At 41.4% G+C, this 15,401-nt stretch overlaps 3 protein-coding genes across 4 annotated transcripts in view; all 3 read right to left on the bottom strand.

The window, feature by feature from the left end:
• LOC141783438 (ATP-binding cassette sub-family C member 12-like) overlaps positions 1-15,401 on the bottom strand; it is a 247,760-nt gene that overhangs the window by 221,378 nt on the left and 10,981 nt on the right. The window lies entirely within an intron of this gene.
• Positions 405-11,798, bottom strand: LOC141783523 (ATP-binding cassette sub-family C member 12-like). The gene is made up of 13 exons (XM_074660886.1): positions 11,623-11,798; positions 11,398-11,501; positions 9,303-9,485; positions 8,935-9,161; positions 6,838-6,975; positions 4,927-5,116; positions 4,744-4,833; positions 4,391-4,580; positions 2,877-3,036; positions 2,676-2,754; positions 2,025-2,138; positions 1,531-1,695; positions 405-1,453 (listed from the first exon to the last, which is right to left on the bottom strand). Exons 2-13 carry the CDS (start codon positions 11,458-11,460, stop codon positions 1,361-1,363), a joined length of 1,692 nt encoding a protein of 563 aa, XP_074516987.1. The 5' UTR covers positions 11,461-11,501; positions 11,623-11,798; the 3' UTR covers positions 405-1,360.
• LOC141761533 (ATP-binding cassette sub-family C member 12-like) lies at positions 12,185-15,189 on the bottom strand. The gene is made up of 5 exons (XM_074624910.1): positions 14,966-15,189; positions 13,750-13,822; positions 13,051-13,254; positions 12,548-12,682; positions 12,185-12,316 (listed from the first exon to the last, which is right to left on the bottom strand). Exons 1-5 carry the CDS (start codon positions 15,088-15,090, stop codon positions 12,185-12,187), a joined length of 669 nt encoding a protein of 222 aa, XP_074481011.1. The 5' UTR covers positions 15,091-15,189.

The raw sequence follows: 15,401 nt of genomic DNA, 5'->3' as shown, positions 1-15,401 counted from the left end.
GAGTTAAAGCATAATGATTCAATTTATTCCGAACAATCAATGTTGCATAAGTAAAATAAAAGAGTTTACAGATATCTGGATCCAATCAACGTGTCCCTGACAACATACAGTGCATGGGTCAGTTCGCGAAGTCTGAACCCCGAGCTATCCCTGATCCAGCCTATTCATGGTTTACACAATATTAATATTCATGAGCTTATGGCACGTGATGTTTCTGCTGCATGTCTTCTTCTTTGTTATCTCCTTCTGGCTCCTTCCTCTCTTTGACCTTGCAAAAGAAGAACAGCACCTGCCTCCTCCCTTTCCTCACAATCACTCTATTCATAACAAATCCAACAGCCAGGTTATTGTAAGCACTTTTGTACATAATAAATCCAACAAGGACCACAAAAGTCACGTAAATAGTAATAAACAATTTAATTGATTAATAACTAATTGTACAATCAAAACAGACATTAATACATTTGTTTACAAATTGATTTATTAATCTATTAATAAATGGACTAAATGAACTGCTACAGGAATGAGTCCTAAAACCAGAAATTAGTTCTTATTTTAGCACTTCCGGTTCCCTTGTCTGGAAGCCAATGGGTTTTTAGTTAGATGCCTAAAATAAGGTCTGTGATTAACACAAGCTTAAAAGATTTTAACGTTTTGTTCTACGAAATAAAATACATCAATTACCCCACTCGTGAATTATGAAGCCTTTCTGTGTTTTAAAAAAGGCGGTTTCTCAAAAGTGACTAAATGAGACTTCTAAACTTCATCACGCCGACTCGACCGCCTTCATAGCCTCATGTATACTCGCGCTCATGCGACAGCAGGAGTTCTGTCTAGAAAGTTAACCCCCAAGTTGCGAAAATGTGTGAAAAACTCTCGCGAGACTCGCTACCCGACAGCCTATTCTAACCTTAACAATTAAAGGTCAATACCCGACCTTAACCATCTCGCAACAGTTTTGCAACTTGGGGGTTACCTTCGAGACACAACCACCCAGCAGATCGAATCTTCACACACACAGACGTTTTGCAAAGTGGAAGCAAACAAAGTCATTGAAAATCTATAAATAATCTTTTAAATATACATTCATATCCACTCCTATAAAAATCCTACGAAATAACATTGTTCATGTATTTGTTTCAGCACACAGAGGAGATAAATACATCACTATTTACACAAAAATGTTTCCCTTTTCTGCATGAATGTGAAACTCCATCTCTGCTGCTCAGTTACAGCTGATACAAGCACACCGGTCTAGATTACATTATGAGAGGACTGATTAAGATATGGTTGTATAAATGAATATTTATTATTATGTTACAGTTATTAGTGTGTAGTGGTGCCGCAGGGCCTCTGTGGTTCAGGTATTCACAGTGTTCGCAGCAGCGAGGAGTGAGGCGAACAGAGAGTCTGGTCTTTGCTTCAGCACATCTGGATGATCCAACTCTGCCACCTGTTGGACAGAACACTTACTGTAAGTCTAGGTTCAGGATCACACAAACTTTATCTTTGTGTGTTTGTGTTTGTTACCTCTCCGTTCTCCATGACCAGAATACGATCTGCGTTCATCACAGTGTTGATACGATGGGCGATGGTGAGCATGGTGCAGTCCTGGAAGGCTTCGTGAACTGTGTTCTGGATCAAGGCGTCTGTCTCTGCATCGATGGATGCTGTTGCCTCATCCAAAAGAATGATCTGGTGGACAACAGGAGGGTCAGTTAGTCTAGACGAAGAGATTAGCTGAAGAGCAGGGGAGTTGGGGCGGCATAGGGTAGAGAGGGTTTGGAACAAAATGAGGTGCAACTGTACAGACTGACATATAGAAGAGAACAAGACCATTGAGAATAGTGATGATATGATAAATGAGTAAAAGAGTGGCCAAAGATACCGGTCGTGGTGGGTTAATTGATGCAAATGTCAATAATATAAATATCATGCAGTTACATAGATATGTAGCGGTAGTAATCCAGTGGCTGTTCAGCAGAAGTACAATTTTAAAGTTTGTTAATAAAAATAAATCAAACCTTGGAGTTGCGGAGTAGTGCTCTAGCCATACATATCAGTTGTCTTTCTCCTACAGAGAAGTTCTCTCCATTCTCCATCACCGGCGCCTGTAGTTCCCCCTCCAGTTTGGAGATCTGAGGAAACAAAACAATACTCATTGATTATTAAAGGGATAGTTTGACATTTCGGGAAATACACTTATTCGCTTTCTTGTATCTTTGATACACAAAGTACATAAAGCTGATAATATTTCTGTACTTTTTCTCAAGTAAGATCTTACATGCAGGACTTTTACTGGTGATGGAGTATTTCTCGAGTGTGGTATTGCTACTTTTACTTAAGTAAACAATCTTAATAGTACCTCCACCACTGCTGCAGTTAATATATAATATATACAAGTTAATAATATTTGGAAAAAAAGGGTTCAATAACACCACTACACCACTAAGACAGCTACTATCTGGTCAGATAACATTATAATTCAACATATGCATCACAAACATTACATGTCATTGTGTCTCTAAGCATTGTGTTTAAGTGATTGCAGTCAGGTATGAAGTAGTATGTATGAGTAGACCCAGAAAAAAGGCTGTCGCTGGATGAGTTGACTGATTTGGTCTGGATAAATGACCACACACTGTAATGAAACTGTTAATGTTATGCAAACATACTGAGTCCTTCATGTAGGTCTTCTCCAGCGCCGCCCAGATCTCCTCATCGTTGTAGTTATCGAAGGGGTCCAGGTTGTACCTGTAGGCAAACACATTCATTATCACAGTTGGCGAGCCAATGACTAACCCAACACAGTGAGAACAGAGGGTGCCTGTGTGTAAACATTAAGTTCTGTGGAGTTAGGGGTTAGCTTTGGTTACCTGACTGTGCCAATAAATAGCACAGGATCCTGGGGGATGATAGACAATTTGCTGCGCAGATCCTGCAGACCAATGTCCATAATGTTCACACCATCTATCAGGATGGTTCCTGCTTCTGGCTCCACCAGCCTGAACAAAGCCACGCCGAGAGAGGACTTCCCTACAGACATAGAGCAGAGAGTACCTAAGAATAGTAACCCTAATGGTTTACAGAGGTACTGTAGTGTTTCCCCTCTGCTCCCTGCAGTCATGGTTTAACAAAATAACACTCTTATCCCAGTAAATTCTTTCATTTACACATTTAAATCCAAAAATGCTGCTGCAACACAGCGCTATCAACATTTGCATTGTATAAGGTACATTACGATCAATATGGACAATAGGTTTGGTGATTTACTTTACTGCATTTATGTTTACTATATAATGACATATTCACATACATGCAATTGTGTGTGTATTCAGTACTGTTCAAGATTCAACTCTTATGATAATTAGTTATAGTTTCTTCAATCAATCGATCATTTTAATATGTCTAAATCATCTTGACATTTTCATTGTTTTGCAATTGCATTGCCCATTTACACCAAAAACCAACTGTATGAAAAACAAAGTTATGAGTAAAAACACTTAATTATAACTATAATAACCAAATGGTATATGGTAAATAGACGGTTAATTAAACGTATTTAATAGTTATTTTACTGTTAACAAACAATGAAATGATAACAATGTTTACTAATTATAAGTAATGCTATAATTTCTGTCATTTTATAATTAGTTTTGTGTAATATGAAATAAGTAGTTTATAAATTCTATATTGTATCATAGCTGATAAGAGACGATAACAATTACATTCTGATTACATTAATAAAGTAATTATTAACTGTTTATTGTCGTACACATTATAACATTTTATACACTATATTAAGTATTCATTAATGATTACCAAATGATTTGTAAACTTTTAAGAAATCATTGTAAAACATCTATAAACATGACATAGATAGCTGGACCAGAAACCAGAAAAAGTTATTAACCATTGACAAAGTATTAACTATCAATCTAAATAATGTTCATAGATATTTTGCAAAATATTTCTTAACCATTTAACAATGTATTATAATCATCAGTTGCAACTTTATAAAAGCCATCCAAATAGTGTTTATAGATGGTTTACAAACTAATTATTAACAATTAACAAAGCATTACAAATATCTGGGCAATCTCTCTATATAATGTTTATAGATGTTTTACAAACAATTTTTTAAAGGTTTACAAATAATTTCGTAATCATTAACAAGTACTAAATTTAGTATATAAAGTGTAATAATGTGTGCAACAACAAACTGTTAGAATAACATGAATTATAGCATTACTAATAATTAGTAAACATTATCATTTATAATTTAATGGTTTGTTAAGAGCAAGATAACTATTAACTAATCAATTTACCATTTATAAATTATGGTTATTATAAAGTGTTACCGTAAAAAGCTTTGGAGTCAGGGTCTTACCAGAGCCTGTCCTTCCCACAATGCCCAGCTTCTCTCCAGCTTGGATGAAGAAATCAAGTCCGTTCAGAACAATGGGTGTATTCTCTCTGTACCTCATCTTATAGCCCTTGAAGGTGATGGTTCCACTCTTTGGCCAGTCCTCTGGGAGTTGAGCCTCCTTGATGTGCCTTGGGGCCTCAGACGTACAAGTCTGTACACAATAAATGACAACTACTTTTAGGGAGGAGAAAGGAGGTGTGTCAGATGATAATTAACTGCATACCAGAAGCACAAATAGCTTTAGCAAGTGCTTTTCTTGAATAGTTTAATGTACAGTTTCAAGAAGACCAGGACATGTGGATGAAGAGTCTGACCGTGATATATTCCTGCAGCCGCTCCACCGAGTTGAATCTTGCCTCCACCTCCGTCGACTGTATCACTACGTACTGAAACATGCCTGTCAGCTGGACAACACATAAACAGAGTCTGTAAACACACATGTTGCAGTTGCTTGCAGTGTGTCTTTACAACAATAAACCAAAGGTTCATAAATTTACCTGCATGGTGTAGGACAAGGCCAAGCCTTTCAAAGCTGGACTAATGATATCATTACCGCTGAGCACTACGAACAGAGACACCAATAAGGTCATGACCGTAGCCATGAAGTCCGTCCAGAAGGAGAGCCAACGTGTCCCAGAGTGAAACAGTAAATAGTGGATGGAGTTGATGTCATTCAGTTCCTTGAACCTACAACATGATAAAGGACAGTAAAACAGAGCTTACAATGCAGACCAGCAGGACACTTTGACTGAAACATCTCTTGCTCTGGAATAAGATCAAGCACAGCAGTGAATGCCTTCCGACGTGCAGCAGCCTTACGATTCGGCTCTGTATCAGTGACACGGTTGGTAGCTTGGACTGTAGCTTGGGATGTATCTCGCAGATGATTGGCATACTTCAGGTTGAATGACTTGCAACAGGACTAATGGAAATTGGCCTCGCTCGCAAACAGGTCCTCGCCTTGCACCATGCAATGTAGATGGTGTTGCCCAAGGTCTAGGGCTCGAGGCTCAATCTATTTCCATGGTGGCTCCTTCAATGCTCCGTCATTGTCCTTAAAGGGATAGTTTGGGTGATTTGAAATGGGGTTTCATGAGGTACTTATCCATACTAGGTGTATTACGTACAGTAGAGGATCGTGCCCCCAGCATCGAGAAACAGATAGGAGCACTGGCACCGGAGCAAAGCAATACGGTGCCGTGAACGTGGACAGCATTTTATCCCTGTCCCTCTCAGAATGACTGACAACTGCTCCAATCTCACTCTCTCCAGTAGGGGAGGGATGAGATGGAGCGGTGGAAAGGCGTAAAGCAGCTTTCTCGGTCATGACATGTGTGCAAACGCATCCACCCCCAGGGGCAGGTCGTGCCAGGGAGAACCATATAGCGTACAGTGGGTGTTGCATCTTCTGGCAAATACATCCACTTCCGCTCTCCTAAACCAGGACCAAATCGGCTTCACCATCTCCGGGTGAAGCCTCCACTCGGACAGAAGTTCACTTCTTCACATGAGGTTGGCCCCCCCTTTTTCTCCGGTCCTGAAATTGAGCTTTCAGTGCCAACATGTGCACTGAGGCCCACAACCACAGGTTCTCCGCTGTCCCCAACAGAGCAGCTGACCGAACTCCAGCCTGTCTGTTGATGTAAGCCACTATGGTGCTGTTGTCAGTTCTCACCAACACATTCTTCCCCCATACCAGGGGCTCGAAGTGTTGGAGGACCAGGAACACTGCCTGCAGTTCGAGTAGGTTGATGTGTCGGCCCTCCGCCGGAGGCAACACTCCACCAACCGCTCTTCCTAGGCCAGTCCCTCCCCACCCTGTTTGGGACACATTAGTGAACACTGTGACGTAGGAGGCCACTCTTCCCAGCGGTGTTCCCTTCAACAGGTGTTGTGTGGACCCCAGTAGTGAAGATCGTCCTCTACCGAGGGAGGAATGCTATCGAAGCGTTGCTGTGCTTCTTGGCATCCAAGCAAAGGCTGGCAAACCACCTCTGCAGGCGCCGCATGTGCAACAGCCCCATCGTGCTGTATCTCCCTATTCACCCATGCATGGGTAGATGAGGGACGAGAGGCTGTCAGAAAACATGCATGTAAAATACAAGTTACAGGAGGACGCTTCTGCAGTTCTTCTGACCCACCACCATTATCTCTCTTGTGTTTCTTTAGCTTTGGCGTGATTAACTACTACCACTTCTACCTAATTCTACAAAAAGAAAAGAAAATAGAGATTGCATTACTAAGAAGCAAGATACTGTACGCATTTGGATCATCACGCTCCGAATGGCCACAGACGGAATGGGCACTGCACTCGTGAATGTAAAGCAGAGAAGAATTAAAACTGAGACTGAAAGGTCAGAAAAACAAAAAGCAAAAGTATTTCATGTTGAGGAACTCTGGTATCTTACAGTTGTATGTGCCTGTCTCTTATGTTGTAGGCATGGATGGTGCTGAGGCCCTGCAGGGTAGAGGTGGTGAGAGAGATGCAGGGAGAGCGACTGATGTTCTCCATCCTCTTCATCTGACGGACACTCCTCTGGAAGATACTGCAGAAGAATCACAGCTGATATTCAGTATGTAACTATAAAGCCAGGAATCTCTGTCTGTGGGTAAATGGTAAATTTATATAGCACTTTTCTAGTCTTCCAACCACTCAAAGAACTTTACACTACATGTCAGCATTCACCCATTCACACATCCATTCATACACTGATTGCAGAGGCTGCCATGCAAGGTGCCAACTTTGACCATCAGGATCTAATCTAAATACTCAATTTGGGATTAAGTGTCTTGCTCAAGGACAGCCGGACAACCGGGGATCGAACCATCATCCTTCCGACCTGCTCTACCCTCTGAGCCACAGTTGCCCCATGGGTATGTGGGTATGTGTGTTCTTCGCATATCTCGAGAACCGTTCATCCGATCGACTTTACACTCGACAGGGCTTCAGGACTCTGCAGACTCTGATGGTCACCATGTGTACCCGCCTGAGTTTCTTCATACCCTCTACCCATGTGGCATGCCTCCCCATCGCATCACTCTAAAAGTAAGAATGGTGACCAATGCTACTTTGAAATTTCGACCAGCACAATGGACAGTGCAGTGGGTCACAGTATATCATCGATCAGAACTGCCTCATCTCTTGGTGGCAATATCTGTGGTTGGTGTCAACACTGGACACACACTCATGCTTTGCCATGACCGTAAATAAATCACAGGGGCAGTCGCTACACCGTGTTGGGTTGGCAAATCAAGCAAGCTTCGCATTTTTGCCCAAGATGAAGAGACAAAGAAGAAGCGCCGCTTCCTCAGCAATGTTGTTTATGGGGAGGTGCTGATGAGATAAAGGTAAATCTAAAGGATTTCCAGTCGGCATAAACAGGACTGACACATTGACAGAATAAACTTGGACTTCAATGATCGTCCCGAAGTTCAGTTGATGCTGGTTATGATTTACAGTCGACATAAATGGGACTAAATCATTGACATAAGAAACCTGTATTCAACTAATTCTCCTGAAGTTCTGTTGCTGCTGGTTATGATTTACAGTCCGCATAAACGGGACTAAATCATTGACAGAAAAACCCTGGAATCAATTAATCCTCCTGAAGTTCTAATATGCCTATTTTTTCACATTTAGTGCTTATATTTTATTGCAAATTTGTCCAAACATTTTGTTAATCTGTGGATTTAAAATATCTTAGAAAGTCTTTTTTACATTTTACTTAATGCTACCTATAGACACCCTTTTACATGGCGCCTTTTAACATAATATGTAAATAGATATCAATGTAGTTAGATACACACTCTTGTGGTGTAATAGTAACACATCCATTCATTGGGTGGATGATTCCAGGTGCAAGTCCTGGCAAGAGTGTGATGTTTTTTTGCCAAATCACAAATATAGTGTAATCAGTTAGTATGAGAACAACAGTAATTGGCCAACTAGGTAACACGATGTTCGGTTTGTCATTTGTATTATGTAGTAGCCAGAGGGTCAAAAGTGCTTTGGTTTTATGGCCACACCTGGAGGACAGGCAACAGCATAACATTTGCGCTTTCCATCCTGGTGATTCTCCGGATATGCCTGTTAGCTCCAGGGAACATCACCACCTCAACTCGCACTATTGAGGTATGTAACATCTGGAGCTTATCCATACACATTGCATGGGGCTTTGCCTCCAATTGAGGCCATACAATGTTGGTGTGATCATTTGCACGCAAATGACTCACAGACTCTAGAACTGCTAGAGGAAAACTATGTCACGGCAGGTGTATTACTCAGGACCCAAGAAAGTGCAGTGTAAAGATAGTATGAGCAGTTCTCGAGAAGGCTGCAAGACGCAAAACCACAGACCAAGCAGTCGACCCGTTCTAAACAGGCATGTTTTGAACGGGCTCTGCACTAGTACCTGTAACAACTCTTTACTGTTCATTCACGCACCTGCTTTTAAGATGAGCGACAATGTCAATGGAAATCTAAATCTTAACTGATATCAACTCACAACATAATGAGGGTGAACAAAGCTCCAATAACAGCCACAGCTACCAGCATGAGGGGGAAGACACCCGAGATGGTGATAATGATGAAGGCGACCAGCAGACTGAAATCCAAGAAAGTGCTCATGTGGAGGGGAAGCACAATGTCCACCTCCTCTTGATCTTTGGAAAACCGGTTGAGAATGCGGCCTGTTGGCGTTGTGTCAAAGAAACTCATGGGACTGTAGAAAATCTGAGAAGGGAAAACAAAAAAATCTTCGTCATCAGCGGCTCATTGGTAGAGCTTCTACCAGGTCTGAAAGAAGTCAAACCATGAAAGAGTAACCATGGTTACATAGATATAGGCTGGGGGTCAGCAGTCGTTCAACAGTACCTTCTTGAACATGGTGTCGTGGAGTTTGCAGGAGGCATTCAAGGTGACCCAAGTGTAGGAGAAGCATTTGATGATGGAAAGTAACACCATGACAAGCAACATCCCGCCATAAATCATTTGGTAGAAGCGCAGGTCTGGGTTTTGTGAGATGTCGCCGTTGTTTGTAGTTGTGTTATTGGAAGACTGGGGGAAAAAAACAGAGAAGTAAGTGAAGACCAGGGCCAGAGGAATAATTTATCAAAAACATTTGTCAATATATTGCCACAATATTGTGCAGATATGTGGAAATAACACATATTTATCAGATTTGCTCATGTGTGATCAGTCAATACACTGGATCACAGTATTACCCAATGTATAATGACTGTGTAGAGAGAGACAAATCAGTTTTTTTTACTCATCGTAATGACTGACATTTATATCTAAAGTTTAAACAGAGATGTGATGACATTTATGTGTGGTTACTGTGGGAGTGAGCACTGGGTAAACTAAACACAATCAAAAAGACTGAGAAAAGTAAAATGTCTGATTTGGATCCATGCAAGTTTAGTGCAAAAGGGAACAATGGCAAGAGGTTCTCTTCAGGTATTCGCTATGAATAAGCCTCGCCATCTCACACTGTTAAGGTCAGATAACAGTATCGTGTGGCCTGCCAGCTGTGTTATTTGGCAGTGGACATTAGTAGCCAAAGTTCATGGGATAGAGATGGGCAAGTCTTACTTCCTATCTCCCTCTGCATGAATCATATTTATGGTGTATGCTTTTGCTCCACATAACAGCCGGAGTCCACTTAAAGGGACTATTTGTAAGATTCAAAAATGCTGCTCAACAGCGACACCTGTGGCCTTGAAATCAACGAAAGTCAGCGTCGAGCTCGCGCTTGCTCGCTCTACATAGACATGAACGAGCATCGCTCAAAACAGTGAGGCGACACACGTCAGCTAAAACCACAATATCACTCAATATTTCAGCTGCTTGGCAGTAATGTTAGCTGACCAGACGAAGGTCTCTCCATGAATCAATGCTGATCCTAGTGTTGGCTTTTCCTGCTCAGCGCAGGCTTCAGCAGCGGGGCTCCTCAATAAGTTACGTTATCGCCTCCCGACCGCAGCCGGCAGCCGAAGACACCGGCACCCGGTCGGTAACGAGACGATAACGTAACTCGTTGAGGAGCCCCGTCACTTCGCAAGACACGGAAAACCTCTGTTGGTCTGGAGGAGCTGCAGCATTTATTTCTGCACAAACGTCCACTCTACATTCACTAGATATTCTCAGAGCTAAACTAACTCTTCTGCAGTGTGTAGTGAGCGCGCGTTCACATCTAGAGGTGGAGCGAGACAGCGAGGACGCGCGCGCTGTCTGAGTGAAGGAGAGTAGGCAGCGGAGACGAGGCTCCGGCCACACGCGAACGCGCATGTGTGCCGACCCGCTACATTTATACGCGTAAAAAGTTACAAACAGTCCACTTAATATTGTATATTCTCTTGATCTCACTAACCACCAAATCCACCATTATTTCTTAGTTCTTTAGTTAGCATCAACAGTTTTGATAGGGATTATTTCTTGATAGGGACGTTAATCCCCCACACAAGGATATATAAATAAAGTTGAGTTGAGCTGTTTGAGCTGGTAATTAATTAAACATAGAGTGTAGGTACCGTATAGAAAGAGTTTGTATCTGTCCTTGTTGTCGTACAACACATATTCGTGATTTTAGCCACAGACAGTTTAGTTCTGTCTGTTCTCTAAAAGCACACCACCTTCATCGCTGACAACACAGACAAAGTTATGTGAGGAAAAAGAGAGTTGTGCAGCTCTACCAACGTCTGTGCACACCTGACCAACTATGTGGAAAAAGTGTGTGACTGTTGGATTGTCAGTTTTGGGAAAAGACTGTGTGAAGAGAACTATTCAATACCCTCACTGTCAAAAAACCTGTTGGAGCATAAAATAATCATTTTTGTTTCCAGCTGTTGGAAGTCACACAATCACTGAGAACACATTCACATTTCACATAGGGCTGCATGTGTGTGTGTGTGTGTGTGTGTGTGTGCGTCATATGTGCATGTGTTTGTGGGAGAGATTTCGTTCTCACCCCATCCCCGTTCTGAATCCAGAAGCTGAGCCACCAGCCGCTGAAGGATGTGGATCCAATCATCAGGACGATGTTCAGGAGAGTGAGGAAGGTGACAATGTATCCTGCAGCAACACAGTTACATCAAACATCATCAACCGGGTTGTCCATTTGTGAATTGTGCATTATTGCATAGAATCATGCCAATGCATGTGTGTGTTTGTGTGTGTGTGTGCTGTATCAGACCTCCAGCTGCCTTGCAGTATTGCTGGTAGATTCTCCAGGAGACGGGATGTTCTGTGATGGACTCCTGACTGACCAGCTGATCCCCGACAACAGCTTAAGAGGAAGAAAAGGCAGAGTGAAAACCATCGTAGAAAGGGGCAAAATGTGAAAATTGTTGAAATACAGGAATAACGGTGCACATATTCTCTCCTGGAAGGCATTCATAGAGTAGTACTCGTTTGCCGTTAACACAAAGGTGACAGAAATAGTTGTGTAAAAAAAGGAAAATAGAGATCTTGAGAGAGAAGTTGAAACCTTGCCTATCTCCTGACCTCCGCACACCGGGCCAATCACTGTAGTAAGTGAATGTCAGATTATCTGTTTTGGAAAATTACAGAAATTGCTGGAGAGGTGTGGGGGAGGAGGGGGTTTCCGAAGCTGTTCAACCATCCAGCCAGCACTTCTGGCCACTTAACTTGCACACCCTTTGTCTTTTAGGTTCCCACATTGATATAGAACCATATAAGTCTGACATCCTTGCAGAGACTGGATATATTACATCTGAATAATTTAGATCACTACACTAAAACATTTTATTCCTGGTTGTCATACCTGGGTTCGCTAGCCCGCTGTCTGTGCCATCACTTAGCTCAACGTCCTTCAGCTGGGCAGCGTCTTGGGGTGACACTTCCTCGTACTCATTCTCACTTTCACCCTAAAGTAGATGATGAACCGTTAACTTGTGCCCTCGTAGACGACATGTTTCTGCCTCATATAAACCTCTGACATCTTTCAATATTTGTCTTACAGATTACATGTAGCAGTTTATTGTTTCTGAGCTAGTAAAACAATGAAGAACTGGTGAACGGGTTTCACAGCCAGTAAAACAATAAGGAAAGACATAATAGCTACAGTACATCTGAGTTTTGAACTGCAGGTTATTTACTTCAGACTCTTCCATCTGATAGTCGGTGATGAGCTGGGCGTAGCGTCCGTTGGCTTCCATCAGGGCCTGGTGGTTTCCGGCCTCCCGCACCTCGCCATCATCCAGAACCAAAATGTCATCACAGAACTCCAGATACTGAAAGACACAAACGAGGACAAACAAGGACAACCATGTCAATGAAACAAAATCCCAGCACTGTGGCAGAGGTCTACCCAACACAGTCTAATCAGCACGTTTACATTTATGGCATTTGGCAGACGCTCTTATCAAGAGTGGTTTATAATACTGCTCATAATTCATGATAAAGGAAATACTAATGGCAGCAATCAGACACCACTTCCTGGGTTGTGATTTTACTTTTACTTAGGGGTTTACCACAATAAGATATAAATCTCAAATTTGTACAATAAGTATAAACAAGTATTATGCAACTTTGATTGAGAAATGCCTAATAATAAGCTATTAAAGATTCACTATCTGCTAAAGAATAAATCTGTGTCTACCTGGAGCTGGTGTGTAATCAGGATGACGGATTTTCCCTGGAGCTCTTTCTTAATGCATTCTTCAAAGATGTGTTTCCCTACATGAGCATCGACGGCAGATAGTGGATCGTCAAGGAGGAAGATGTCTTTATTGGAGTAGACAGCTCTCGCCAGGCTGATCCTCTGCTTCTGTCCCCCCGACAGATTCAGCCCTCGCTCTCCAATCTGCCAACAAAACAGCAGAAAGCTATTAAGAACACTGGCAACAGGGTCTGGTACATCACAAAATCAACTTTTCACTCTACAACAATGTAGAATAAATAGAGAGGGGGCAAATGCAGAAACTGACAATGAAGACAGCTTCTCAGCTTCAAATAAACTCATAAACATAGGTCAGACTTGGACTTCTGAAATTTGGTTATACCAACTCAAACTGCCTAAATAATTAGGCCTGGTATTCAATTTGTAATCATTAGTTATGACTCAGACTTAAACAATACGATTCTTTACGTCATGCAATACTTTGAACAGCATTTGGTGGTCTTTCTCTTTATCCATCTTTTGTGAATCCTTATGTCCACTGAGGGGTTTCCTACTACACATCAGAGGATGTTAGTGTTTAAAGTTCCACTATGCTTGTAAGAAATCATTAAAATGCATTAAAAAAAAGAAGAAAAACATTCAGTTTGGAGGGTAGAGAGTACAACAGAGAGCTCCTACCTCAGTTTGATCACCATATGGGAGGATTTTCAGGTCAGCTCTGAGGCTACAGACATCTATGACTCTGTCGTATCTGCGGAGTAAGACAATTAATTGCCTGAAAGTCAAGGGACAGCCACGTATTCAGCAGAGCCATTTTTAAGACACGTTATACAACATCACATAACATAGACAGCGGGTGTACACTGCAGTGCCTCACAATTCATCATTATTTTCCTTATCATAGGTTGTGTTTGATCTCTATAGGGGGAACCAAAGTTTCAAAATATACTCAAATAGGGCTGCTGAGTATATGTCTGTATTACGCAGTGCTGAAAAGGATTCTCAAACTTGATCCCAATTAATTTCAGAATTGTATCTAGTATCGCTGATCACATCAGCTATTCGTTCCATACAAATAACATTAAAAAATTCAAGTAACCATGTTTCTATTAAGAAACATTTTTGGCTTACGAAATCATACTTTTTGCAGCCAAAAAGACTAAGCCTATACTATATTCCTGTCTGGTGTTGAAACTCCTAAATCTTGTTCTCTCCTTTTTATAGCCCGTTTTATAGCCTCTATCTAAAATACATCGCAAGATATTTTGTATGCAGTGTCTTAAGAATCTAAGCAATGCTTTTAATTGCTCAGATATACTGTCCCTGAAAGTTTATGAGAATTAATGTAAGAGCAAACTCACTGCCTACTTCTCATTTCACTATTTCTGCAAAACCACAGACAATGCACATGAAAGAGAGTCGATAAGAAAATACAAGGCTCAGAAATTATGCATTTCTGGATGTAGTTTCGGAAAACATTGTCAGGTCTATGTTGACTTCTCCTACCGTATTTCCTTCATATAATGATTACAGCAGAGCTATAGGCCTAACTACAGTCATAAACAGCTGAATGACGTGACTCATTAAAATACTGGCACAGGTGGCTTCTTGCCATCTCTGGCAGCATGGAGTGGTTTCCTTTCAGATAACAGAGATTAACTGTACTCTTGTTTGACTACCGAGCCTGATGCAGACTGACAGAGATAAGAGAGGAACTTTCTCCCAGTTAAACAGTTGTCACGTGAGATAACCTCAAAAGAAAGACCTATTCAAGCATGCAATGAGGAACAATGGTAAAACATTCACTTCAAAATGGTATCCCCTTAGTTAATAATAGCTCCTCATGTTCTGTATTCAAAGGTCTGCAGTTACTTATAATTTAGTGGTTATATACTTGGACTGGTCAAAAGGTTCCCCCATCAGGATGTTTTCTTTAACTGTTCCATGGAATATCCAGGCCTGCTGGGAAACGTAGGCAAATGTCCCATCAGCTGAGAGGGAGCCCTGCAGAAGGTGCATCTAAAATGTAAAAATGAGCAGACAACCATGAGAAAAGCTATTAAATAGCATCAGTTAAATCTGGTTTAGAGGTAACACAATGTAAATAAGGAGCATCATTTTTCATAACAGTTGTGTAACAGAGTGGTGGACAATAACAGTGAAAATTAACAGCTAATAAAAATGTCAAACATGATGTCAGAGACTTGTAGAGATTGTAAAAGAAAATAAAGGACAAAAAAGACAAAGAAGGAGCCAACCTGTTCCAACATGCTGGAAATCAGTGACGTTTTTCCACTCCCCACGTTCCCACAGACACCAAGCAGGTTGCC

This window comes from Sebastes fasciatus, chromosome 2 (genome assembly GCF_043250625.1).
Source record: "Sebastes fasciatus isolate fSebFas1 chromosome 2, fSebFas1.pri, whole genome shotgun sequence".
NCBI classification, from domain to species: Eukaryota; Metazoa; Chordata; class Actinopteri; order Perciformes; family Sebastidae; genus Sebastes; species Sebastes fasciatus.
The sequence above is the reverse complement of the archived record's forward strand: the minus strand, read 5'-3'. Positions and strand labels throughout refer to the sequence as shown.